This window comes from Rhinolophus sinicus, linkage group LG15 (assembly GCF_036562045.2).
Source record: "Rhinolophus sinicus isolate RSC01 linkage group LG15, ASM3656204v1, whole genome shotgun sequence".
NCBI classification, from domain to species: domain Eukaryota; kingdom Metazoa; phylum Chordata; class Mammalia; order Chiroptera; family Rhinolophidae; genus Rhinolophus; species Rhinolophus sinicus.
The window spans coordinates 49,445,217-49,472,041 of record NC_133764.1 but is presented as its reverse complement, the minus strand read 5'-3'; the positions used below and the strand labels follow the sequence as shown (position 1 = coordinate 49,472,041).

Here is a 26,825-nt window from a genome sequence, read left to right as displayed (position 1 = left end):
TGACTGACTAATGGAGGGAGGTGACTTGTAAGAATAATGAATTGGGCTCCACTGCCCTAGTAGGCCAGAATCTGGGATCCTACCTTGTCTTGGGGATCCTGAATGGAATCGAAGCTGTGGGATGCTGTGGGGTAGTAGTTGCCTGATTGAGAAGTAATTAATATTTGGAAATGATTCAAGATCCTTCCACTTTCCAACCAAATGCAAATATTCGAGGGATTCCCTGCCCAGAGATGGTCAGGTGAGAGTGGAGGATAGTTTTCATAATGAGACGAGGACTTCCTCCTGAGTTCAATTCGGAGGATCTTCTGGCTTGAAGGCAAACGAGAGAATTAGAAGCAGTATGCTCCAGAAAGCCTGTTTGGCTGGAGGCCGAAGCCTGCAATTCCAGTCTCTGCCATCTGTGGTCGCTAACGTTCGTCTCCTCCCTCGTTAAAGGCAGCGGGCACCGAAAGGTCAGAGCTTTCAGTAGCAGAGTGTTCTATGGCTTTTCCTTATACCAATATACAAACCTATGCCCTTCGGAGCTCAGGGGAGAGCACGGGACCAGTCCCCTGCGTCCAGGATGGATTCCTAAATGAAACCCATTTCTGAGATTTCCAAACAGGTTTCCAGGATACAATCTATTTCTGATCTTAGCCCAGTTAGCACGCAAGAGGGATAACCACTGCATATTACAGAGGGCAAGTGGAGCGGGTGGGGAGACACCCAGGCCAGAGTAGTACCGCAGCTGGTCCCAAATGCTCCACGTACTGAGAGAAGGGTGGTGCCTGGGAGCCTCGATAGTATTCCTGAGGCCTTTTAGGATTTTTCACTAGCGGATCTGGGGTGGAGCTGGAGACTGGGTGCGGGCAACTAAGTTTAACACTTTATTTATTTCTTGAGATGGGATTCTGAGGAAGGATAGGAGTTACTTCTTTCCGTATTCCATAGGCAGGGCTATGGACCAGCTCTCTGGCCTAGGCTTCAAACAGGGTCTCGAATGCCTTCGCGAAGACGTTTGCACTTCTAAAGAGTCGGGGATCCTATCCGCCACTCGAGTCCTTAAAAGCTGACCCTGAGCGCGAGGGCCTTATGAGGGTGGGTCTCCTACTTTTTGGGGGTCTCCCTAAACTCCTCCTCTTCTCTTTCCCATTTGAGAAGCAGGGTAACGAGGAAAAGTGAAGCACGCCTGGAACTCCAAAGCGGGTCTAACCTGAGAGAGGAGGGCGGAGTAATCTTTGGCCATCGCCCTTTTAAGGGATCGCTGGGCGCCGAGGGACACTAGTGGGTACAGGTCCCACCCGTGCTTCCCCGAGTGGGCAGCGATCAGGGAATAGTGGGTTGTGCGGTATCTCTCAAAGCGCCACCTCCCCGTTCACCCACGAGCTGCTCCGAAGGACTACTTTCTGCGGGGTTGTCCCGGGGCGTCCACATCCTCCTCTCCTCCTCTCTGCTCTTGGTCTCCGCCCCCTCGCTCAGAGGAGGCCTCGCCGCTTTAAGAGCTGGGTTAGCAATTGACAAGCAATAAACGCTGAGCGCCAGGCTGCGCTGGAGCCGCCCCAAGCTAGTGGCTCCCTAGGACTCAGGTAGGCGCCCCCCGCTCCCCAGCTAGCACCCACCCGGGGTCCCTCTGTCTTCTACATCCAGGCACAGAACTGGGGCCCTATTCTCTGGGTCCAATCTCCCCCGGCCCCTTCCCCCAGGCCCGCCCCGTCCCTCTCCACCTCCCACCCTTTCCCTTTCTTGGGTGCTCCTAGAAAGAGACCAAACCCGGCTGCCCGTTGACGCTGGCCCCGGCCCTTGCGGTAAGGGCTGCAAAGTGACATCCGGAACAGAGCTGGTGAGCTGTGCCGGGACTGAGTATCAGCGCGGCCTCTCTGGGGGCCGTGCGGATTCGGGGGACTTCAGAGCCCATCATTACGTAAGAACTGCGCTGTTAGCGCTTCCGGGGGGTGGGGGCGCGAGACAGACGTTGCTTGGGGCCCCGTGGCTCCCCGATCTCCTTGGGAGACTAACACCTCAATCTTCCCTGGGAGAGGGTCCTGGGGAAGGGGCGCGCTCCTTATTCTTCCTCCCAGGCTAGGGTGGGGGTTGCGGGTCGGCGTCGGGGGCCAGCGTTAGGGCCTGGAGATCTGGGAGGGGATCGGTGCCAGGCGTGAGGAGCCAGGGTCAGAAAGTTAGGTCAACTAAGCCGGGAGAGTGAGGACCCGGGCTAGGGGCAACCATTCAGTGACCTCATCCCTCGGTCTCCCGCGGGTGCTCAAGCAGAGCCTTCTTTGATGGCTCGCAACACGCCCCCCTCCCCCAAGGTCCTAGTGCCCAGCCTGTTAGGACTGGGCTCTTGGGGCGGGGGCGATCTGATTGTCTCAGCTTGCAGTGCGCGAGGTCTCTAGACTCTCATCCCTCAATCTTTCAACCCCTCCCCACGACCTGTGAGTCTTAAAAGCGCCTTTGTCATACCTTTCTCCCTCATATCTCTTTGTATGTGTACTGTTGAAGGAGTGGATGGGAAGGTTGAAGGAAACCTACCCCTTTCACTGCTGGCGGGCGACACCTACCGCCCCTGGGTCACGTGGATAGCCGGGAGGTAGGGGTGAGAGAGCACCGGGTGAGGGAGCACCTGGGCCCAGGCTTTTGGAAGCCGAGGTGCCAGTTTCCTAATGCCTGGGCCCCGGACCTTGGACCGGAGCCAGGCTGGCTTGCCTGGCACTGCTGTTCTCCTGTGGGCACAGCCGGGCCCCGCCCTCTCGTAGGCTCGGGTGGGGGGTGGGGCAGAGCTAGCTGCCGCCGCAGGAACCGACTCCCCAGGGAGAAAACCCAGGCAGGCTGGGCAAGAAAGACTTCTGGGGATAGAATCCCCCTGCCGCTTCCCCCCCTCTACCCTGCAGGGAGGGCGGATGTCTGGAGTCCCCTCTGTCAGTATCTCTGTCAGGGAGAGCAGCACCAGCTAGGGGAAGGCTCCAGGTTCTAGGTCCTGAGGACCTGGGATGGGAAAGGAAGGGATTACTCCTCGCTGCTCTCTAGGAATAGGGACGGTAGGGTTGGCAATGGGGGCACTGACTGGTACAGTGGATCCTGGGTATTTCTCTCAGCCTGATGCTAGCCTAACAGGGGGTGACCTTCCTCTCCCTGAAAGCTGCTTTCTTCTGCGTCCTGGGGGCAGATCCAGGAGAAAGGGGAGTCTTCCCCCACCTTTGTAATTTGTTACCTGAGCTCAGGTGACCATCTCAGGCCTGGGAGGATGATGGGAGTAGAGAGGTTTTTCTTAAAATCAGGTAATGGTCCTTCTGGGAAGAATCCTTTCTTTGGGGGTGGGGCGGGAAGTGAAGTATAGGCTCCCCTGCTCCCTGGACCCAGCAGGCATTCAATCCTAAACTGGGCACTGCCAGTTGCTTCCCTCTACTCCCCCACCCCTGCTGTGAGCCACTGCCTCTTGCTGTCATGGCAACTAGGAATTAGGGTTTTCTCCAGCAGCACCATGCCCAGGAAGGCAAAGGGAGGAAGGGTGGTGGGTTCCCCCCCTGGCCCCTCCATTGAAGAATGGGGGAGCCAATCCCAGCTTGGGGTGGCCCTGGGATGGGAACTGGGGCTGTAAACTCTATGCCAGTTTCTGCTCAGAGCCTCCTGCTGTCCTTGTCCCAGCTCTGGGTTAAAAAGGGGGGAAAAGGGACAGAGGAAGCCAGAGAGTCCTTGAGGAGGTATGACATCATTTCTATCAGATGGACAAATGTTTGTGGAGCACCTACACTGCTAGGCCTAGGATCCAGAGGCAAAATAAAACAGATGTGGTTCTTGACCTCATGGAGCTTATAGCCTGGGAGCACCCATCTTTCCTGCTTTTGACTCAAATTCTGTATTCTTATTGGTCCCCTCTTTAAAAAAAAAAGGACAGATGGCAGGCAGAAACACTTAATTTTTTGTTAAGAGTCATAAAACCTGGTTTTCATTGTAGCTCTCTTTATTAGCTTTGTGACCTTGGGCAAATCAGTTAATCTCACTGATCCTCTGTCTCTTCCTCATTGGAGAAATGGGCATGAAATATCTGCTCTTCCTGCCTCTCAGGACTGTGGGATAATCTAGTTTCTGGGCAATGTCCTCTTTCCTACCTTGCTGGTTGATCCTAAGGGGGACCCTCCCTGATTCCTTTCCTATTGCTTTGCCCTTGAGCTTTCTCATACTCCTTTTTATCCTCCCTAGGAGAGACATTTCAGAGTCCTTGCCAACCTCACCATGCCGGTTGCCGCCACCAACTCTGAGACTGGTAAGCAGGGGGTGAGGATGTCAGTTTATATCAGTGGTTCAGAGGATGCCGGGTAGGGTAGGGAGCAGCAGTCAGGCATTCCCACAGGACCTGTAAGAACAAACTGCTCCCCCCCCTGCTACTCCCCCCAGCCACTCAGCCATTCATTCAAGCAGCTTCTATGGCCCTGTCATACCCACCAGGGTAGGGCTGGAGACACAGCACAAATCACCTCCATGGAGAGCAGGGGCATGCATACTTCAGATGGTGTACACTATTGCTGCAGGCAACGGCATGGAGCCAGACTGGTTAGGAAGTGGCCCCTAGGAACCGGGCCTTGGAGGCTGGCTGTAGGGTAGAGGGACTGCAGCAGCTCAGCCTGGGGCTGAGAAGTCCTTGGTGCGATACTCACCAGATGGGTGGAGTAGATCAGCATGTACTAGAGATGGGATATGTGTGTGCTAGGGCACATGAAGAATGCCAGATCAGAAAGCCTCTACTTGGTTTTGTAGATTTTAGGGCAAGGGAACGGGTCACCCAGATAAGCTAGGAAGCCTCAGGAGCAAGCTACTTAACGTCTCAGAGCCTGTGTCTCTTGTATAAAGAAGTTGATGGGAGACTCAAAGGCTATGCCAGGAAAGAACATTATGGTTAGGAATATTCATGATTATTATGCTGTGCTCCTAAGTTGTTACCTCATTAACCTGTGACCTTGAGTCAATCACTTCCATTTCAGGACCTAGGTTTCCCCATCTGTAAGATGAGGTGATGGGACAAGATCATGGTTCTTAACTTTTGTTGGTCCTGGATTCTTTTGAGAATCTAATGACTGCAGTGGACTCTCATCATAGACAAATGCTTTTCTGCAAAAAAATCTGTATTCTACTCTGGAGTTCATGGACACCTTAAGTGCATTCAGGGGCTCACCGGGTAAGGCTCCCTGTGCTAGAGGCTAAGGGCCCTAACAAGTGTAAACTGCTCTGGGTTTGCTCTGATTTGTCTGCCATTCCCCCTGCCTGGATGCCTTCTCCCCAGGCAGCCCTACCCTTGCTGCTGCCTCTATAAGATGTTCCAGGCCTCCCAATTTGGTTAGAGTGACTGTCCCTCCCCTCTGAGAAAGTGAACCAGGAAAGTGAAGGCTACAGTGAGTGGGCCAGAGCCTAAACCGTGACACACTTGTCCCCCAGGAAAAGCCTCTTTTCCATTCAGTGGAGGGACTGTCCCAATGTCCCCCAGCTTCTGCAGCCTTAGAGGGCTCAGTGCCTCCACCTCCTGTCCAGCCTGCTAGGCCCTCTGGGGCCCTCTGCTCCAGCCTGCCTGCCCCCCCCCACACACACACACACATACACTATAAGCTGCTTAGGTCTTAATGAAGCCCATCCCTGAGCCTGTGATTAAAGCCCTTTCAATCTGGGGCTGCTAGTAAACCCATTAATTGTGCCTGGAAGGGGTATAGAGGGAGAAAGTCCAGCAATTTGGCTTCCTTGATGCAGGCCACTTGATGGGGGCATGATGGGGTGGGTGGGGGACGGGGCAGGGAGTGGCAATGGGGCCTGCTTCCTCCGAAGACTCCTGAGGCCCCTGCTTCCCTGGATATTTTACCATGGGATGCTTCTGCCTTCCCATATCCAAGGGAAGGACAGGAACAAGCTGCCTAGCCTCTTGGAACCTGTGTTTCCTCTTCTGTAAAGAAGTGATATACAACTCAAAGACTATGAGTCTCTTAGCCCTTCCTGCAGGCAGCCCTCTGTGCCCACCCTAGGCTGGATTGGCTCCTGGCCTTAAATATCTAATGGTGGGTTCTGTCCCTTCTCATTATGTGGCTGTTACACTTCCTAAAGGCCTGAGAGACAGCTGCACCCCTGCCTCTGAGGTCAAGTTCACCTTCCCCCACCGTCTTCCTTCTCTGGGAGATCCCAGCCTTGTGCTCTGCAGAGAATGAAGCTAGCAAGGTCCTTTTCCCACCCTTTCCCATAGGTCAACATGGTCATTATCATTGTGGAGAGGGCGCAGTGGTGTGGGTGTATTCCTCTTGCAGAGAGGGTTGGGGAAAGAGTTGGGAGGTATGTGGGTGATGGCAAGGGCTGATAGTTGAGAGAATTTGCCTCTGGCGTCTCCAGATCTGCAGCTTTGCCCTCTCTTTCCCCTTTACCAGATGCCCTCCTTTCTTTGAATCAAGGTGGGGATGTGGGCTGCTTTCAGGTGAAGCTGTTCCTTTAAATCTCTCTAGCATCCCAGGGTTAATGTCCTGGTGTGTAATCCCTCTTGTTGCCATGGTAGTCAGGGGTGCAAAGCAACCTGGTGCCACTCCTCAGGGAATGGTTATCTGGTGGCAGTACCTGGTGGTGGCCTCATGGGTAGAGGGTTTCAGAGGAGTAGAAGCACTGGGTAGGGTAACTGCCAAGTCTCTCCCTCCTGCTCACCCTCGTCTCTCATGAGAGAATGCGCCCTCACCTTTTCCCTTCCCAACTCTAAAATGTCTAACTTGCCCACTGGTCACCTCTTACTCAAGGGAAGGAGCTAAAGGAAGATGGGGGAGGGGAGGAGCCGCTGCTGAGATGTGGGGGTCAGAGGGCTTGAGGGACCCTTCCTTGTCCACAGTGGTGCCACCCCCATTGCCTACTCTTTCTCCGAGTTCCTCCCCAGGCCACAGCGGTGCCACAGCTCCAGGCAGAGGACTGAGAGTCATTATCCGGGGCTTCCTTTAATCCTGAGGGGGTCATTGTAAAGGAAATTGGGGCTGAAGAGGGAACAGAGTAGAGGTTGCAGGGCACTAGATGAGGTGGCGGGGGTGTATTAGAGGAGGGGCTTTCAGAAGTGGGGGTGGGAATAAGGTGGGATCAAGTCCCCTTTGAGTTTCCTGCAGCTGGACTGTGAGCACTGCCCCAGATCTGAAGGGGCAGCACACTTAACCACCCCCCCTTCTCCGCCGCCTCCTCCCCACTCCCACTGGCGAGTACTAAACCAAGGGGGATCAGACCAGCAGTGGGACCTGGACTCTTTTCCACAGCCCCCACCCCACCCGTATGCTTTGGCCAATCAGTGATGCGGTCAAGGCGGCTGAGCCTTGCTATTGGCTGATCCTTCTGAGGGCCCTCCCTGAGTCCCGCCTCCTCCAGCGCGGGCTGTCTCTGGCTGGGAAGGCAGTTCACTGCACAGTGCAGGCTACTACTCCGGGAGCCCCAGGCCGGGCTTGATGGGCAGCCATGGCAGGCAGCCCAGGCAGCGGGGTCTCCCTGGAGGGTATATCCTTGGGCTCCAATGAGGAAGCTGATCTCCGAAGGGAAGGTAGGGAAAGGCAGGGCGGGGAGGCTGGAAGGAAAGCTTGTCCTACAAGGTTTGGGGTATCGGGAGAGGGTATCCTAGAGAAGGGCTTCCGGTAGCATAAGGATCTGGCGGCCCGGCCCCCCAGGAGAGCTGGCGGAGGTCAAGGGTGCCGACTCAGTCCTCCCTCATGGCTAGCAGGCTGGGGAGTCTGTATGTGAGGATGACTAGAGAGGATGGACTCCAGGACACCCTGCAGAGTGAGAAGGGTCTCTGCCCTGGCCTCTTTCTGAGCCCATTAAGGGCCTTGCCCTTGCCGGTCTCTGACCATTGCCAAGCCCAGGCCTGGGCAGGAGGGGTCTGGAGGGCAGGCTGGGATGTTGTTTCTGGAGAAGATGGGGTGAAGGGCGAGGGAAGAGGGTAGGAGTCCAGGAATCCCTGAACCATGTCTGCCAGCTCCAATTCCAGTGCCCCCTCCTTTCCATCGCCATTCCTTCCTGGAGGAGGGGGCACTGACAAGAGCTGTGAGAGGTGCCAGAGATGTGTCTACCCCTCCTCCTCCATGGCTTGGGAGCTGTTAGGCAGATGTAGGCGTGGGTGGCAGGGTGGCAGAGTAATGATACTCCCTGCCCATCTTTGCCCCCATCTGGGCACACTCTGCTTCTCCCTTCCTTTCCCCAGAACCTGCCACAGCCAGGAGCTCCCTCCTCTGTTGGGGGGTGACCACAACCCCCACCTCAAATCTCAGCAGCCATGCTGGGGCCCAATGTCAGGTGTTCTCATGTCCTTGGTTAAGTCTGTCCCAGGCTGAGCATTTGCTGATCCCTGAGATGACTTGGTCTGACTTCTGCCCTTGGGTGCTCACAGCCATCCCAGACCCATGGTGCCTGTTTTCCCCAGCTCCTGCCAATGTTCTGGGCCTCCGCTTTAGTTTTCTATGATCTGTGTTAATTTCTCAATGATTATAGATCATTGTCAGAGCTGAAGGGCCTGTAGACATTGTCTAGTTCAACCCACCGACTTTACAGGAGGGAAAGACTGAAGTGAGGGAAAGTGAATTGTGCAAAATCACACTGGATTAGTGGCACCGCTTGTACTGGATGCTGCGTAGGCCCTGGCTTCCTGTGTGGCTGCCTGCTTGACTCCAGTCCTGCAAAAGGGACATGCTCCAAGCACTGTCTCTCATTTCCGAATCCACCAGGTGCAGGTGGCTGAGTCCTGGGGCTTCAGCCCATCCAGAGGTTGAGCGCGGAGCCTGTGTTTCTCTGATTCAGGGCGGAACCTGGAACCTGATGCCTGCTTCCCTTTCTCCTCTTCCCCCACCTCAGAGTCCACTTTTCTGCTGCCTGGAGCCTCCCACTGGTCCAGGCTGGCATTAATTAGAGCCTAGAGAACAGGCCGAGGAAACTCCTCAATCCCCCCCAGGGCCCTTGCCCCCTGCATTCCCATGCCTGGCTGGGAGGGAAGTGGTGCCGGAGAGGGGCTATATTCTGTGGGTCATGGGGTGGGAGGGGTGAGGTTGCTGTGGTGTGTTTTGGTGTCCTGTACTCAGCTGGCATCTGTGTGTCTCACTGCTCACCTCTCCCTACCAGCCATGCAGCAAGTCCTGGACAACCTGGGATCCCTCCCCAATGCCACGGGGGCCGCAGAACTGGACCTGATCTTCCTTCGAGGCATTATGGAAAGTCCAATAGTAAGATCCCTGGCCAAGGTATAGTGCTCCATAGAGGTGGGCCCTGTGTCCAGAGGCACACTGGAGGATGGGGTGTTAGCTACATGGGGTCCTGGGAATGAGGCATGTGGCGCAGGAGACCCCTAAAGGGGGGTAATGCATGAACATTCATACCCAGATGATGAATCTGAGCTACTGTAGGTGGGGGGGCTGCCCCATGCCTGGCTGGTGAGTGGGGGGACATGCCCATGTGGATGGGTGTTTGGTGATGGCTAGTTTGTGGAGGGTACAATGGGAGGGAGGTAAGTACGTTTGTGTGCTGAAATCTCCAGAGTTCATTCATCCTGTCTATGCCTCTGTTTTTGGGCATTTTGTGCAGATATCTTTTCTTGGTCACCTGCCATGCATCAGGTGGGGAAAAGACTCACCAAAAGAGAAAGTTATAAAACAACTGGGTAATGGCAGTAATAGAGGCAGGAGCAGTAGGTATTTTGGGAGCATAAAGGACAGAAGACTAACCCAGCCCAGGGTGGGCAGAGGAAGACTTCCTGAAGGAAAGGCCACTTGAGCTGCATCACGAAGAATGAGGAGGTGGGGGCATTCTAGGCCATGGGAAGAGCTTGAGCAGAAGCAGAGGTGAGAAGCAGAAGTATACAGGGGACTGTATGTGTCACGGTGAGGCTGGAGCTTCAGGTATGAGACAGAGTATGAGCTGCAGAGATGCTAACAGGTGGTGGAGGGCACTGGGCACTGTGCCTGAGCACTTGTGCCAATAGCTGTGTTGGAGGCAAGGCTGGGAGTTGCATAGAACCATTCAGAAGGGGCAGTCATCTGCTGGGAATTGGGGATCAGAGGTTGAGAAAGAAGGTGGGGGAGATTTGGAAGTATAGGTTCAAGTAATCACTGAAGGGGAGGAGAGAGGGAACCCACCAAAGCCAAAGAGCAGGATCGAGGGCCTAGACTGTCTGTGGCAGGTGCTGGATTTCCCAGGGTAAGGGTGGCTTTGGTTCAGGGCTTGTGCTGGATGGAGACTGTGGGAGACTGAGATGCAGGGGGCAGTGTGAAGGGGTCAGGTGAGAGCAGCTCAGAGCATCCCCTCTGGTACCCAGGCTGGGAGGGGACTAGGAGGAGACAGAAAGGCAGGGAGAAAATGGAGCTGAAGGCTCTCTGAGGTCACAGTGTCTGGGGAAAGAGTGTATAGCTGGAAGAGAAGAAGGTCAGGTCAGAGAGACAGAGGTGGGAGGTGAAAGATTTCCAAGGAGGATGGTTCTGGGGGATGACATGACAATCTAGGGTGTGACTGCAGTGGACAGGTCATCGATGTGAGAGAGGTCCAGGAATAGAAGGCTTGAGTGAGGGATGGGGGGGGTCTACATGGGCATTAGAATTTAGGGTTATGGCAGGCATTGAGGTGGAGAGGAGACTGAGACAGTCCCAGGGTCTTCAGTGAATGGTGGTGTGGGTGACCAGGAAGTTGGCAAAGACTTCCAGTGCAAGGAGGAAGAGGGTGATATAGCCAGGTTGGAAGGGGGGAGGGTTCCACGGAGGGGTGTGAGTGTGTGAGGACTGTCACAAGACAGTTGTGGTGGGCCCTGGCATGGGGTATGGGGGGGGGATCATACCCCACTAGAGGGAGAGAGCTGCCACAGAGGACATTATGTCCCAGGGACACAGCCTGGTCACGTTATCATGTGTGGAATGGTAAAGACCTGGGATATTGTTCATGAGGAAAGATGAGCCATTGGACTGGAGCTCACAGGGAGGACTCCACTTCCGTAGTGAAGCTGGAGTGAGAGATGGAAGAACAAGACAGGGCCCTAGAAGAATGAGAGCCCGGGGAGGTCACTAAGACTCTGACCAGGGCACATGACTGGCAGAGGCTACAATGGTGGGGAGCCCGGAGTCAGTTAGCCTTTGCTGTGTAACAAACCACCCCAATGCATAGTGGCCGAAAACAACCATGATATGTTTCTCATGATTTTGTGGATTGGTTGGGTAGTTTTTCTGGTCTGGGTTTGCTGAGTTGGGGCTGGGTGCTCAAGGATAGCATCACTCACATGTCTGTTGTCTCCGCTGGGAAGGCTGCAGCATCTAGGATGGTGAGGTCCTCATCCTCTAGGAGGGTGGTTTCTTCACATGGTGGTCTCAGCAGCAAGCAAGGACAAGCCCCAAATCCCAAGCACTTTCCAAACCTCTGCTTGTATCACATCTGCTAATGTTCCATTGGCCAAGGCAAATCACATGATCAAATCCAGATTGAAGAGTGACATCACTTTCTGGCACACTGCTCTCTGGGACTTCTTTCAGTTTTTGAACTGTTTAACTATGAGCCTGGGTTTCAAATGAGAATTCCCTGTCTTCTGCCAAGATCAGAGAGGTTGGAGTGGGAGGGTGGAGGGAAAACCTTTCAAAGAAATAGCTGTGTAGCGTTTCTGCATTTGCAGTTGGCTTACATCTCTGGCTCAGGAGCTGGCAGGTCTGGGTTCAAGTACAGGCTCTACCATTACCTAGCTGTGAACCTGGCCCAATCTTCTGGTCTATAAAGAGCTTGAGACCCTGCTGTGTTGAAGATGATTTTCAGAGCAGAATTAAACAAATGGTTACCATAGAAATTCCAAACCACTTTGCTGGTTGTGGAACCTGGTGCCTCTACTACAGCAGTGAGTGCTATACCAAGAACGTGCTTTCTAAAAATAGGCACCCAGATATAAAATAAAAAAAAATAAGAAAAAGAAAAAGGAAAAAAACAAAACAAAACAAAAAAGAAAAGAAACAAAAACAAAAACAAAAATAAATAAATAAAAATAGGTGCCCAGATAGATCCCTCCACTGTGAGGGAGCTCAAAGAGTCAGGAACCAGTGCCTGATGTACACTGACGAGCTGCATGCTGTTAAAGAATTCATTATACCCATTCAAGCCTCAGATACTTTATTGGGGAAATGGCTTTAATATTATTGATCTCACAGGGTCGTTGTGACTTTTAAATGGGATGATATTTTGCAAATGTGCAGCTTCACCATGGGACATGTGTATACCCCACGGCCCAGCAATTCTGTTCTGGGAGAAACTGTCCCATGTGCACCAGGAGATACTAACTGGAATGTTCATAATGGAAAAAGCTGAAATGACCCAGATGCCTCCCCAAGAGCGAGGAGATGAATGAAATGAGGGGGATTCACACAATGGAATATAATATGGTGGTTAAAATGAATGAACTCATGTGATGTGGGGAAAAAGAATGAATCATAGCAAAATAATGTTAAGTGAAAAATAATATTAAGTGAAATATGTTGTCTCTTAATATGAAAAAAGAGAGTCAATCTTCGCAAAATAATAATGGGTAAAAATAGTAGGTGAAATAATTTAATATTAATTGAGAAAATTATATTAAGTGGAAAAATTAATATTAAATAAAATTGTATTAATTTAATAATATTAAATGAAAAAAATCAGCCCCCCCCCGGATTATGTGTAGCATAATTCCCAGATTTTAAAGGTAAAAATAACAACGATATCCATTCTAGGAATACGTAGAATACATATAGACTCACTAAAACTATGTAAAGTAGGAAGCTAGAGGATGATGAACACGAACTCAGGATGGTGGATACTGGGAGTGGATGTGTGGGTGGAATTGGTGGTTAGATGTAGGATATTGTCAAGATCCTCATTTATAGTTTGAGTGCTGGGTTCTTAGATCCTTGTTATATTATTACAAAATTGGCTCGTTTAATACAAACTACCTCAAAGGAAGCCATGCACAAACCAATGATGAGAACATATCATCAACAAAGGATATGATTAATCCAATTTTGAGTTTCCAAAGTCCCAGAAAAGTGTGTTGCAGATTGTGATACAGGTTGGATGTTCTCAGCACTGGTCACTCACCTGTTCAGATCAGCCTGCTGTAAGGTTTCTGTTGTATGAGAATGGTTAAATGTGGGGTTTTTTCTAATTTTTTTATTGGGTAACTGTTTTTTCCAGGACCTATCAGCCTCAAGTCAAGTTGTTGTCCTTCAATCTAGTTGTGGAGGGCGCAGCTCAGCTCCAAGTCCAGTAGCCGTTTTCAATCTAGTTGTAGGGGGCACAGCCCACCATCCCATACGGGAATCAAACTGGCAACGCTGCCGCCAAGAGCATGTGCTCCAACCGAGCCAACCGGCTGCCCAAGAATGGTTCAATGTTTAAAGTGTCCTCTGGGCTGGGAAGGTTGACCTTGGAGGGCTATCCTTTTATGTGTGTGGGCAAGATGTCCAGGGTCAGCCTCAGGAGGAGGAATGGATCAGCTGTGGGAGGGTCATTAAATGAAAGATGGGAGGTAAGTGGCTTAGGAGATATCCTTGCTTCCTACATGGCCAGGCGAGGGCTCCTACGGAAACTTGTCCTCCCTATCAGTGGAGCAGAAGATGCTAAAGCTAAAATGGGTGACCTCTATGCTCACATCATGTCACCTGGGCCAGACTAGCTCCTTTAACCTAAAAGTGTCTTGTCAGGGTCACCATGGTGATATGGTTGCATGCCTGAGTGCCTTTGTTCATCTTGAAACACAGTTCCTGGGGTCCCCCGGCAGACTCCCAGCATCAACCTAGACACAGTGGTAACAGTCGGGAAGCTCCACAGGCTGTGCTGAGCTAAATGACTGAGGATCACATAGGGTTCAGTGGAAGCTTCTGGGGCATATCCCTGCCCTCTAGCTTCCGAGGAGCATCAAGGCATAAGGGGCCTCTGAGTGTTACTCATTTTCCCCTTTAACTGTTTCCCCAGCAGAAGCACTCTGCCCAGCCAGACTGTGGGAGTCAGTCTGAAATGCTGCCTACTTGGGTAGAGGACAGTTTAGGTGACAGTGAGGCCAACATGCCTCCCTATGTGGGATGCTATTCCCCTGTCTGTTTAGGGAAGAGAAGACAGAGACCAGCTAGTCTTTTTATGGACCACCTGCTGTGTGCCAGGCACTGTGTCCTATCTAACCAACTCCTCAGAGTATCCCTATGAGGTGTTACTAAAATCTCATCTCATAGGCTTGAAAAACTTTCTATTATGAAAATTTTAAAAAATGTCTCCTGAACCGCCAGCATTCATTGTCCCCTTTCAACATTTTAACAACTGATGAACAATCTTGTTTTATCCATACCTCCTCCTACTTCCCTCTTTCCTGAGCTATTTTGAAGCAAGTCTCAGACATAATTTTAACTATATTTCAGTATGTATAACTAAAAAACAAAGATTCTTTAAAAAGTAATCACATTATCATCATCACACATAGAACATCAAAATAATTTTCTTATGAATTTTTAATAAATGGTATTGGGATAACTGGATAGTCATTTGGAAAGATATCAAAGTAGATCCATACCTCACACCATACATCAGCATGAACTCCAAGCAGATCAGAGATCTAAATATTGAAAAAAATGAACCATGCACATCCTAGAAAGAACATGGATCTGTGTGGGGGAAAAACCTTTTTTTAAACGATGTCTCAAAATTCAGATGCATAAAATGTTAATACATTTAATTACATGAAATGTATTTTTGCACTGACAAAAAAAAACCCATAAGCAGAGTCAAAAACAAATGAAAATCTGGGGATAAATATTTGCAAGATATTTTGCAAGAGAAGCCCAACAGATAAAGGGCTTATCTTCCTAACATAGAGAACTTTTTAAAAATGAGAAAAAGGGGCAGCCGGTTAGCTCAGTTGGTTAGAGTGCGGTACTCTTAACAACAAGGTTGCTGGTTCGATCCCTGAACAAGCCACTGTGAGCTGCGCCCTCCACAACTAGATTGAAACAACTACTTGACTTGGAGCTGATGGGTCCTGGAAAAACATACTAAATAAATAAATAAATAAATAAATAAATAAATAAGAGGGGAAAAAACAAACCATGACCTTATAGAAAAATTAGCAGAAGACATGAACAGACAATTCACAGAAAAAGTTACTCAGATGACCCTCAAACATATGAAGAGATGCTCAACTTTTCTCAGTAAGCAAAATGCAAATTAAGCCCCACTGAGATAATTTCTCCTCCATGTGATTGGCAGACCTTCCAAGATTTGATCACACACTCTGGTGGCAAGGCTTCAGGAAAGTCACTCATCCAATGCTAGTGGGAGGGCAAAGTGGCCCAAGCCGCATGGAAGGGAATCTGTCAATATCTAACAAAACCATGTGTGTATTTACTGCTCGATCCAGCAAGACTTCTAGGAATTTACATGGAAGATCTCCACAGATTCAGAATAGCTCCATGCCAGGGTTATTCACTGCAGCTTTAGTTGTCATAGTAAAATATTAGAGACAACCTAAATACCCGTGGAGACTGACTGAATAAATTATGATACTCCAGCCAAACAATGAATCAAATGTAGTAATTTAAGTGATGATGATGATAATAATAATAATAATAATAATAGATGATGTGAACGTTGCAGCATAGCGTGCATATGGGCATATTGTTAAGTTTAAAAATAAACCAATTAAACAAAAAACCCAAGGTATCAAAGAGTGTACACAGAGTTGTACCTTTTCTGTAAGGGTCTAACGTCAGGATTTGGGGGTGGGGAGATGCCTGGGGGCTAGTGGTGGGGCACAGTTGGGTACTCTGGAGCTCTGGGGGAAGCATCAGGTCGTACGTATTCTGACGCACCCCCAGGCCCACGAGCGGCTGGAGGAGACCAAGCTGGAGGCTGTTCGGGACAACAACCTGGAGCTGGTGCAGGAGATCCTGCGGGACCTGGCGCAGCTGGCAGAGCAGAGCAGCACAGCCGCAGAGCTGGCCCGCATCCTTCAGGAGCCCCACTTCCAGGTTCTTCCCCCCTGCCCCCTGGGATGGCAACTGGGGCAGGCCGCTGGGGGAGGGGCTGGCAAGAAGTCGGAGCTGGGATGGGAAGGGCCCAGGGCGCACTGCCCACAGTCCCTCTCCTTCCCGCCGTCTCTTCAGTCCCTCCTGGAGACGCACGACTCTGTGGCATCGAAAACCTATGAGACCCCACCCCCCAGCCCTGGCCTGGACCCCACGTTCAGCAACCAGCCGGTGCCTCCAGACGCTGTGCGCATGGTGGGCATCCGCAAGACCGCTGGAGAACATCTGGTGAGGGTGCCGGGCAGCGCCAGAGGTGGGGTCTGGAGGGGGGATTGAGGGTAACTAGCAGGGGTCAAACCTGGTCAGGAGAGGGATAAAGACGAAGATCGAATCAGCTTTGCCCAGGGAGCCGCCCATGCAGATCCAGGAGGCCGCAGACGCTGCGTATGAACTGCATCCATAGAAGTGCCAGAACCCTCATCGTTCTGTCCACTTTCCCTCCATTAGTGTTCCTGTAAGTGAAGATTTGGGCAGAAGGATGGAAGAGGAGAAGTCTGTGGTGGTGGGGTGGAGGGTTGGGGATAGGAATGGGCGAGGGGTTGCTGGAGATTCTATTAGAAAATTCTGCGGTAGAGCAGTTGGGGCCTCATGATGTGTGCCCTTGGTCCCCCAGGGCGTGACGTTCCGTGTGGAGGGCGGTGAGCTGGTGATCGCACGCATTCTGCACGGGGGCATGGTGGCTCAGCAAGGCCTCTTGCACGTGGGCGACATCATCAAAGAGGTGAATGGGCAGCCTGTTGGCAGTGACCCCCGCGCGCTTCAGGAGCTGCTGCGCAGCGCCAGTGGCAGCGTCATCCTTAAGATCCTGCCCAGCTACCAGGAGCCCCATCTGCCCCGCCAGGTGGGTCCCCCAAACAAAGTCCCCACCCAGCACAAGGCCCAAGGGGTAGCTGAAACTCCCAGCTGTCAGGGTCACAGGCCTCGGGGTGGGAGCCTCTCCTCTTCAACCAACCCTCCAAGCAAGATAGGGGATGGGGTCTGCGGGGGACCTGGGTGTGTGTGTGTGTGTGTGTGTGTGTGTCGTGAACCCAGCCACTTACCAGCCTAGAGTGTGGTGCACATGACCATGCTTGAGGTTTTGCCCTGGTCTTGGGCTCTCATACAAGGGATGTGTGCGCATTCAAGGCCTGGGGTGCCTGGTTGTACAAATGAGCACTTGCACTGTATGCAGCTGTCTGCGCGCCTGTATATGCATGGGTGCGCAGAGTCTGGTTGCCAGGCGTTCTGTACAGCTGCCTCCGGGTTGGTGGACTGTGGAGGTTCGGCTGTTCTGCCCACTTCTATTGGTTCTCTAGCCGTCTGCCAGAGCCTCCTCCTCCAAGGGCACGGGGAGGGGGGGTGAGTGGACACAAGGATACTGCATTAGGTGCCAGGGTCACATCCCTTACCCTGTGATCCTGGTGATCCTGCCTCTTCGGTGGGTGGGGCCAGGGCCCCAGGCCTGAGCAGATTCCCCATCCCTTTGTCTGAGTCCTTTTGTTCTAGCTGCAAAGGGAGGCTGGTACCAGGGAGGCCTGCCAGGCAGGCCTGGGCGCATTCTGCCTTTAGAGGGGCAGTGCCAGGGCCTCTGTCATCTTTGTGAGGGAGGGGCAGTGGGTGGACTGTGTGATACTCCTCCGACTGGGTAGGGGTGGGGGATAGGAGAGGGCATGTCCTCTCCAGCCTTTCCCAGCTTCTTCCCTTAACCCTTCCCTGATCCCGGGCCCAGGTGTTTGTGAAATGCCACTTTGACTATGACCCAGCCCGTGACAGCCTCATCCCCTGCAAAGAAGCTGGCCTTCGTTTCACTGCTGGGGACTTGCTCCAGATTGTAAACCAGGATGATGCCAACTGGTGGCAGGTGAGCCCTAGGTGCTACACAATCTTTCCAGGCATGGTGGGTGGAGGTGAGGTTTTGAAAGATGTCCTTTCACTCAGGCCGAGCTTTGCCCACGTCCATTTCAGGCATGCCACGTAGAAGGAGGCAGCGCTGGGCTCATCCCCAGCCAGCTGCTGGAGGAGAAGCGGAAAGCCTTTGTGAAGCGGGACTTGGAACTGACACCCACCTCAGGTATAAGCCCTCCCTCCCCCAATCTGGGATCTGACGGGTCTTGCCTGGCCTCACTTGCCCATCTCTCTGCAACCAGGGACCCTATGTGGCAGCCTTTCAGGAAAGAAAAAGAAGCGAATGATGTATTTGACCACAAAGAATGCAGGTGAGTGTTGGAGGCCTGCCTTCCCCGGTCCTCCTCTAATATGGCACGCCCCTTCCTGCCCCCCCCCCAATGACAGGCATATGCACTCCTGGTTCTGATGTGGCCAGTCTTGTCCCTAGGCCCTCCCCGGTTTCTCCTTGCTGCCCCTGGCCTCTGAGAGCTCAGCCCCAGCCCTTACACCTGATGAGCAGTGCCATCTCCCTGTGTCCAGAGTTTGACCGCCATGAGCTGCTCATTTATGAAGAGGTGGCCCGCATGCCCCCTTTCCGCCGGAAAACTCTGGTGCTGATTGGGGCTCAGGGTGTGGGCCGGCGCAGCCTGAAGAACAAGCTCATCATGTGGGATCCAGATCGCTACGGCACCACGGTGCCCTGTGAGTGGGAGCTTTGCCCTGCTGGGTGGGGGGCAGGGAGCAGGGGCTGCCCTGGGGCTGGGTCCACTGAATAGATATCTGCATGGGCACCTGGTCAAGCAGTGCTTTTGGTTGTGAGGTGTGGGGTGTGCGCTCTCTATGGGTTGATGGGGGAACTGCAGGTTGGGGAGGTTTAGCTGTCCCTTGAACCTGTGGCCAGGTGGGCTGGGCTAGCCTTACCTTTTCTTCTCTCATGTTTCACCTGCTAAAAGCCCAGCTGTGCACCCATGTGAAACAGGGCTATGAGCTGGGTGTGACCTTGTGGAAGACAGGGATTCTTAGTGACAGAAGCAGCTGGGGTGGTGAAAGCTTCTGGTTCCGGGAGGCAGGAACCTGAATGCTGACCCCAGGTCAGCTTGACCTTGCTGTGTGACTCTGGGCTGCACATTGCTCTCTCTGGGCCTCAGCCCCTCACCTGTGAACTCTGAGTTGGAGCAGTGATCTCTGAAGTTCCTTCCAATATGGATGTCCTGAGTCTGTGTGTGTGCCAAGGGTGAGGGTAAGGGCATGGTGTGTGGGAAGGCAGCAGTGCTGAGAAGGTGGAGGGCAGGCTGCACCCCTAGGGCTGTGTGACACATGTAGAATACCTGCATGTGTGTCTGAGGTGGTGTGGTCTGCTTGAGCCCCATCAGTCCCCCTTCCCCCTAGACACGTCCCGGCGGCCCAAGGACTCAGAGCGGGAAGGCCAGGGTTACAGCTTTGTGTCCCGAGCAGAGATGGAGGCTGATATCCGTGCTGGGCGCTACCTGGAACATGGCGAATATGAGGGCAACCTGTATGGCACACGTATCGACTCCATCCGGGGTGTGGTTGCAGCCGGCAAGGTGTGCGTGCTGGATGTCAACCCCCAGGTACCGCCTGGCCCGATCCTTCTCATCCTGCCCAATATTCCCTCGGGGTACTCTGCTTCCCCCAGCACTCCCCCCTGTATTTCCAGGCATTTGTCTCCCAAACACCCCTACATGTAACCCCTCAACTACTGCTAGGGACCCAGACCACCTAGACCCTTTTTCTCACCTTCCAGGACCCTCCACTCCTCTAGTCTCCTCAGTTACTCTAATCCTCAGCCACCTGCCAGCTGTTCCTCTACCATTCATCCCCAAGACTCACGTCCCAGGGCCCCAGGTATCCATCCTCATCCCCATCACCCCAGATGTACGTGGGGATATACTCCCTGACCCTCCTCTCCTGCAGGCAGTGAAGGTGCTGAGAACAGCTGAGTTTGTCCCTTACGTGGTGTTCATTGAGGCCCCCGACTTTGAGACCCTGCGGGCCATGAATCGGGCTGCACTGGAGAGTGGGGTGTCCACCAAACAGCTCACGGTGAGGGGCTCTGAGGTGCCATGGAAGGGATCTGATGTCTGCCTGGGGTAGGAAGGGGCAGGCCAGAGCTAATGAAGAGAAGAAAGTGGTATTAGGGAAGGGGAAGGGGTGCCCACCCAAGGTATCAGCAAGGGAGGACTTGTGATTCCTGCTGTATTGGTTTGGAAACGGAGGTCTGAGTAAGGAAGTGAAGTACCCAGATTCTCACAGAGTCAGAGACACAGCCAGCCTGGGGAGGGGGAGATTCTGCCAGGCCCACCGCTCGGGCTACTCTGCAGGGACAGAGTGCTGACCAAAGGGAGCCCAGAGAGCCAGTGTGAGATCTTTGGGCAGAGGCAGGCCAGGTGGGCTCAGGGCTGTTTACAGCTGGGGGAAAGGCTGAAAGGAGGGAGGAAGACAGGCTAGAAGGCTGGCTGGAGGGATGAGTTAGTCAGCGAGGAGGCAGCTCTGGGAGGAGAGGCTTCCGGTCAGGTGGTGCATGACTCCAGGGTCCTCTCCTGTCCACTGAAAAAAATGTCCAAACCTGTGGAGAATTTTATGAGTTTATTTGAGCCAAACTGATAACATATGCCCAGGAACAAGATCTCAAATGCTCTAGAGAATAACAGTTTGTAGTTTCTTTTATACATTTGGAATTAAGGAGGGAACGTAAGGAAGATTACATGAAAGTGGGAGAGAGCAAGGCAAGGATTTTACAGATTAGTTAAGATTATATGCTCTCTTGAGGGTGGTCTTGCTTTAGAAGGATGGATTCTAACAGGGGGCATTTCAAAGGTGTATTAACGTAGATGCACAGAAACAATGGACAGAGATAAGGCTTTTACTAAAAGAGTTATATGCCTGGGGTGTAATACCCACCATGACCTGCCCAGTTAGGAATTTATGATCAGATCATTCTGTGAAGTTTCCATAGAACCCCTTTTTTTCTTCCACACCCCTTTTCCTAGGTACCTCTTGGAGCAGCCTTCCCCAAGAGGTGTAGGTTTGCAGAGCTCTGAGCTCAGGAGTCCCTCTGCTGGCCACGCCTTGTACTGTAGCTGTCAGGCTGCGTTGTTTGGGCTATCTGGGCTGTCTGGGCTGGGTTCCGCTCTGTTTGTTGCACAGCCCCCTGGCCAGCCCCCTGGCCACAAACACCGCCGACTGGTGCCGCTGTGACACAGCTGGGCCAGCCCTAGAGCTCCCACCTTGGCTTATTCAAGTTTCTTTCCCACCCCTGCCTGGCCAGCTTGAACTGGGTTTGGGGTGGGGGCTGCCTTGGGCACTTGTGGGTGTCCTAGTACCGGATATGGCAAATGCCTCTCAGGCTGCCCAGGTAAGGGGGGCCTAGTCAGAATGGAGGGAGCACTGGCTGTGGAGTTAGGCAGAACCGGTGCAGTCACTAGCTGGCTATGTGACTTCTTTGTCTCAGTTTTTTTCTGTTGTAAACAGGGAATTATTAGTCCTGCCTTGCAGAGCTGTAGTGAAGATTATGTGGGTTGCAAAGAGGTTAGTGCCATGTTTGGCACTTACTAAAGACTATTTCCTTCCTTCCTTTCACCCATCTGTCCGTGGTTGCAGGAGAGCCGCCTTGGGGCATGCAGGGAGGGGTCCTGCTTCCCTAGCCAGGGAGTCGGTACCCACCATGGTTGGGCTTTGGGGAGGCTGCTGGATGGGGCAGGCTGTACATCCCCCTGGTGATGGGGGTGAGTGGGGGACACTGACTGGTGAGAGGTCCCCTTGTGCCGGCAGGAGGCAGATCTGAGACGGACAGTGGAGGAGAGTAGCCGCATCCAGAGGTGCTATGGCCACTACTTTGACCTCAGCCTGGTCAACAGCAACCTGGAGAGGACCTTTCGTGAGCTCCAGACTGCCATGGAGAAGCTGCGGACAGAGCCCCAGTGGGTGCCAGTCAGCTGGGTGTACTGAGCCTGCTTGGTTGTAACCCAGAACCCTGAGTCCATCCTTCCCCAGCCATGACCCTCAACCACAATCCTTAGCTCCCATCCCTGGCGCTCGGGCTCTCCCTGGGTAGCAGCTCTTAGTGGGCCCTAAGTCTGGCTTCAGTACAGAGGCGTGCACTGCCAGGGAGGTGGGTGTTCATGGGGTACCTCTGTGCCCAGGTGCTGCTCCCTCCTGATGCCCATTAGCCACCAGATGTCCCTCTCTGAGGACCAAGCTGTTCCCAGGAGTGTGTCCGAGTCACCTTCAAAAGGCTCAGTCCAGAGAAGGGAAAAGCTGCTTTGGGACCATGTGGTCAATAGGTACACTGCCCTCTGTCACCTCTCTCTCCGGTCACCTTTTCTTCTCTGGACTGGCCACACCCACCCCATTCCTTGGGCTCCTCTTACTTCTCACCCTTCCATCCTAGGAGCAGGCCCTAAGCTGTTTCCATGTGGTCTGGGGAGTGGATAGCTCCCTGGCAGCCAGGCAGGCCTGGGTAGTGGTGCCAGCCTGGTGCCATCCTGAATGCTGCAGGAGCCAAAGCTTGAGCCAGTTGCCACAGCCGGGGAGCAGTGCAAACTTGGCTCCCTCGGAATGAGGCAGAGTCCCACAAGTGGGACACTGCCCTATCCTTCCTCATCCACAGCTTTTCACTGCCGAAGTCTCTTCACAGACTTCTTCTATGTGCCCCTGACAGGTCAGCTCTGCATTCCAAAGGACAAGGCTGTCGGGGGCAGTAGGCTCAGCCCAGGTCACGGTGTGTTGGAGGCTGAGTCCTGTGACAATAGCTGAGTCTCCAAGCTAGCTCTCCATGGCCCATGGTGGGGACATGTCTGGGCTCCCTGTCCGTGACCATTGTCTATTTTGGTCTCTCTGGCCGGGTCCAAGTGGCCCACTGGCATCAGAGCTGCATGTGGGGCTGAGGAAAGGTGTGGAGGGAACTTTGTGAGCCCTGGGCCCTGGAGTATGGGCTTGGTGAAGGACGTTTGTGCTCTGGCCGGCAACTCCGGGGCCCAGCTCCAGAGGGCGCCATCCACACCGTTTCTGTGATGCTGTGCGCCTGGTCTGTCTTTCTGCCATGGGTGTGTGTGTGTCAGGCTTGGCTTTTGGAGAGAAGCAGAGGGTGCTTTTGCTTTGGAGGTCACTTTTTGAGGCCCCTTTTTTGGGGTTCTCCATCAGCCCCCATGTCTTATGAGGCCCTTCTCCCACATTCTAGAGCCTTGGCCCTTCCAGATGTCTTCCTCCAGCTCTCCTATTGTCCCCTGACCCTAAATGCCACTCTCCAGTCCTTGGGAAAGGCAGTTGTGTAAAATAGGAGAATCCCTTTTAGGAAAAGAATGCTAGACTTCCCCGGCACCTCATCCCTCAGCCTTCTCTGTGGTCCTTCCTGGGGTGAGCCTGTCCTTGTAGGGCACCACCCCAGCCCCTCTGCTTCCTCGTCCTTCCGAATGTCTAATCAGAGTTCGCTGCAGTGTCAGCCCAAGCTGGCCCCTGTACCACTGTGTGCCCATTTCCTAGGGAAGGGGAGGGAGAAGAAACAGAATATTTATTACAAAGTTAGAAATATATTTATTATATTAGGGATCTCATTTGCATAGGATATGTAAATGAGGTGTCAAGGTCAAACCTGTTCCCATCTCATTTGCATAGCTCTGCATCCACTATGCAGTCATCTTTATACCTCTCTTTCCCCTTTAGTCAGTGTTCTTTTTATTCTTAATTCAACTCTGCCTTGCACCCCCCTCACTCTCAGCCCAGGGGACTGGGAATGGGAGGAAAATGGGATATTCTCCTGCTGGCCTGAGGCCATAGTGTCTTTGCCAGTTCCCACCTCACCTGGGGGACTTCAGAGTGGAGGCAGCCAAGCATCCACTGTTGCAGCCACCCCTCCCCCTTGGTTAACCTCCAAAGCCCTCTGACCAAAAGATGGGGGTGGGAGGTAGGCACCTTGGTGGGGAGTTGACACCTGGTCTGTTATGGTGAATCTCCAGTGTTAATGCTGTTCTGGTACCTCACCTTCAGTGATGCCCAGGGGACAAGGCTGGGCCCATCCTCTCCTGTCTCTGCCCCTCTCTGAATGGCCTTCTACCTCCCCTGCCTAAGCCCCACGCCTTGGACTGGTCTGGGACCAGGTTGGAACAGGCATGTGCGCCCACTGCATTAGCTCTGACTCTGTCCTTTCTCCTCCCACGGTGGACACTTGTATGTGAGGGACCTCAGGATAATGACCCCATCCCGTGCTGTCCACACTTAGTCCCAGGCCAGTTGCCCTTCCCCTGTCCCCTCCTTCAGCCATCCAATTCCTGAGCTTTCTCTCTGACTGGTTTTCTTTCTTTTCCTTTGATTAAATGTGAAAGCAAAGGCTTCTGGTCTCTGTCTGTCTTTGGTTGGGGTCAGGTGGATAGCTTCCGGAGAGGGTGAGAGTGGGGAGCACAGCACAGATGATTGTTTAATAGCGTCGGAGTGACATGTCTTGTGTTCTGTGATTTTTTTCTGAAATTTCCAGTTCTGCCATTCTACAGTTTCCATCCCAGGAAGAGGCTCTTTCTAAATTATTGTATCCAGTAGTCTGGGAGCATTCAAGAGGGCCAGGGGACTCAAGGACTCCATGGCTAATCCATTTAGCTTCACCTGGAACTTGCTGTGTGGCCTTTAGCTGGTCCCTCTACTTCTCTGGGCCTTGGCAAGTATGTATGTATGTATGTAGTTATTTATTTATTTATTTACTTACTTACAAATTGATTAACCCATGTGGTCCATTCAAGATGGACAGGCCTGCAGCTTTTGCATGAGTCTTAGAGCCCCACACTCAGATCCCAGTGGCACCCCTCCCAGCTGCCCATCCTGGGTGCCTGTCACATCCTTAAAGTACTGCAGACAGAGAACACTTCCCTCTCATTTGGGAGGTACCCCAAAGCACACCACATCCCTTTGTACTCTTAGGGGCTTTCCACCTTCTCTCTTCTGTTTTCTCTTCTCCCATGAGCTACTGCTTCCTGGATGAACTTAGAAAACCTCTCCTCAGTGCATTTCAATGGACTAGAAACATAACATCCAATTGTCCCCAGTTGTGGGGAAGGGTGAGCTCAAATTATTCATTTTTCCTGTCAATACTCCCTTTTGGTATTAAAATGTGTCTTTTAAAGAAACAAGTGGGGGGATAAATGATAGTTTCTTATTGTTATTTAATACCCCAGTTTGGCAAAAACTAAATGTTAGCAATTTTTGAAGTTTCCCTAATTTTTTTCTGAAGTTTCACCTTTCAGCAAGTCCCCAAACTGGAAACCTTGCTTCCAGGATGGGTGAGCAGTGACTTGTGGCATTCTTTTGTTCAAAGGGATTGAACAGAGTCTTACATATCTACAAAAGATTGCAGAGCTGAATGTTTTGATGTGCAAATATAAAACCAAGGTGTATCAAGATGGGGGATTGCAAAGTGGCAACTGGGAAGGCAGTGGTCTCACTCCACAGCTGGGAGGGCAGAGCTAGGCGGGCACATGACAGTCGTGGAAATTAGGGAAGTGTGTGAGCGTCTGTGAATAATAATTACATGTCTGATAAATCCACGGAAACTGGGAATCCCGTGATGCCAATCCTAGGTTGCCTTGGCGAGAGCTTGGCCGTAAAATATATCAGTCTGTTTAGTGCGCATATGGTCTGAGAATGGGCAAGGGGTGGGACTGGGATGAACAGGCTGACCATGTCCTGGTCCCCGGGAAGCTCTGGCTGCCATAGGTGACAGGTTGAGAGGACAGGAAGGTTTTTCCCCTCCCGGCCAACCCCAGACCTCACCAGCCTCCAGCGTAGGGATTTCTCAAGGGGAAAGACTACTGTGGGTGAACTTTTCTGGTCTCACTGAGACCACCTGAAACTTGCTGCTCCCTACCTCCCCCCCAATATCTGGGCACACACTGTGCCCAGATCCTGAGCAGAGCCCCCAGAGCTCAGACCCAGGGGCTTCCTCTTCACCTGGAGAAGTGGTGCTTACCCTTTCCCAGGAGCCTCGGGCACTGGCTGGCACCTTCTGGTGAGTTTCTCTTTCTTCATCAGACCAGCTCCACCTCACCCAGCCCCCCTGGCCCTCTAGGGTCTCCTGCAGGGCATTTCTGAGTGGTCTCTCCTGCCACACACACACAAGGATATGTGTAGAGGCTGGTGAGGTCTTTGAGAAATGCTGATTGAAAGGCCCTGGTGGAAGTGAAATTGGTTCTGACATTTCAGAAAGCTGTGTTAAGCAAACAAGCAAACACTTAACTTCCACAGCTGAAAGGGTTTTTTTTAAAACAAAGGGTTTATTGGTCCATACTGCTAGTCAGAAAAGGACCAGGTCCTGGAGCATGAACGCTAACCACCAGCTGCATGGTTACGTGCAGAAGGCCACATGTCCACCATCCCGGAGTCGGTGAGCACTTTTATATGTTGTTCTGGGAAAGAAAGATGTAATTTGTTTTGAAGGAATTTACGTTGGCTACAGATAAGAGGGGTGACCTAAGGTGAAGCAGGGCAGTTCTACGATAGGCGTACAGTCTGTAAACAAGGAATATTTACTACTTTTGATTGGTTACAGGCAACTGAAAGTTCTTGTGTGTGCAGGATGCAATGGTGTCTGGTGGTCAGTGGGTTTATGCCGACGCAAAGCTCCAACATACATTCAGGAACATCAGCAGTCTTTTGTCAGTTGGCCCACATCTATTAACTGGTTAGTTAATGAACCAGTATAGTAATTAAAGTATAAAAATAATTAATTGGTTAATTATTCCTGTCTCTCTCACTCTCCGGCCTGCTGTAATTTCATTTAGAACATCTCAGAATTTTTCTTTTGTCAGCTGTTTAGCAATGGGTATCAGTAACTTCAGTGAACTTCTGCGATGTTCACAACCTATGACCTGGCACTTCCACATACGAAAATCCGTAAGGAAATTTCTGCAGATAAAGCCTTATTCAAAGATTCAC

At 52.3% G+C, this 26,825-nt stretch overlaps 1 protein-coding gene across 14 annotated transcripts; it reads left to right on the top strand.

Moving 5' to 3' along the window:
- The first annotated feature begins 1,385 nt into the window (after nucleotides 1-1,385).
- MPP2 (MAGUK p55 scaffold protein 2) lies at nucleotides 1,386-26,156 on the top strand. Of its 14 annotated transcripts, none has more exons than XM_019752226.2 (15): nucleotides 1,386-1,568; nucleotides 1,740-1,903; nucleotides 4,180-4,243; nucleotides 9,079-9,179; nucleotides 15,813-15,965; nucleotides 16,101-16,250; nucleotides 16,636-16,863; nucleotides 17,731-17,862; nucleotides 17,940-18,072; nucleotides 18,149-18,217; nucleotides 18,429-18,590; nucleotides 19,278-19,480; nucleotides 19,824-19,952; nucleotides 21,681-21,829; nucleotides 22,052-24,236. In XM_019752226.2, exons 3-15 carry the CDS (start codon nucleotides 4,213-4,215, stop codon nucleotides 22,341-22,343), a joined length of 1,932 nt encoding a protein of 643 aa, XP_019607785.2. In that variant the 5' UTR covers nucleotides 1,386-1,568; nucleotides 1,740-1,903; nucleotides 4,180-4,212; the 3' UTR covers nucleotides 22,344-24,236. The 14 variants fall into 14 exon arrangements, with proteins under 14 accessions (XP_019607785.2, XP_019607783.2, XP_019607784.2 ...); XM_019752224.2 differs by having other exon boundaries at nucleotides 1,390-1,568; nucleotides 9,079-9,197; XM_019752225.2 differs by lacking the exon at nucleotides 1,740-1,903 and having other exon boundaries at nucleotides 1,390-1,568; nucleotides 9,079-9,197.
- Nucleotides 26,157-26,825: the final 669 nt, after the last annotated feature.

Bases quoted from the DNA above. Each gene is read 5' to 3' on its own strand.
- MPP2 (XM_074319511.1), top strand. From the start codon at position 7,429: ATGGCAGGCAGCCCAGGCAGCGGGGTCTCCCTGGAGGGTATATCCTTG. The intron at 16,864-17,730 runs GTGGGTCCCCCA...TCCCGGGCCCAG, and splicing joins AGCCCCATCTGCCCCGCCAG to GTGTTTGTGAAATGCCACTT. The intron at 18,073-18,148 runs GTATAAGCCCTC...CTCTGCAACCAG, and splicing joins GGAACTGACACCCACCTCAG to GGACCCTATGTGGCAGCCTT.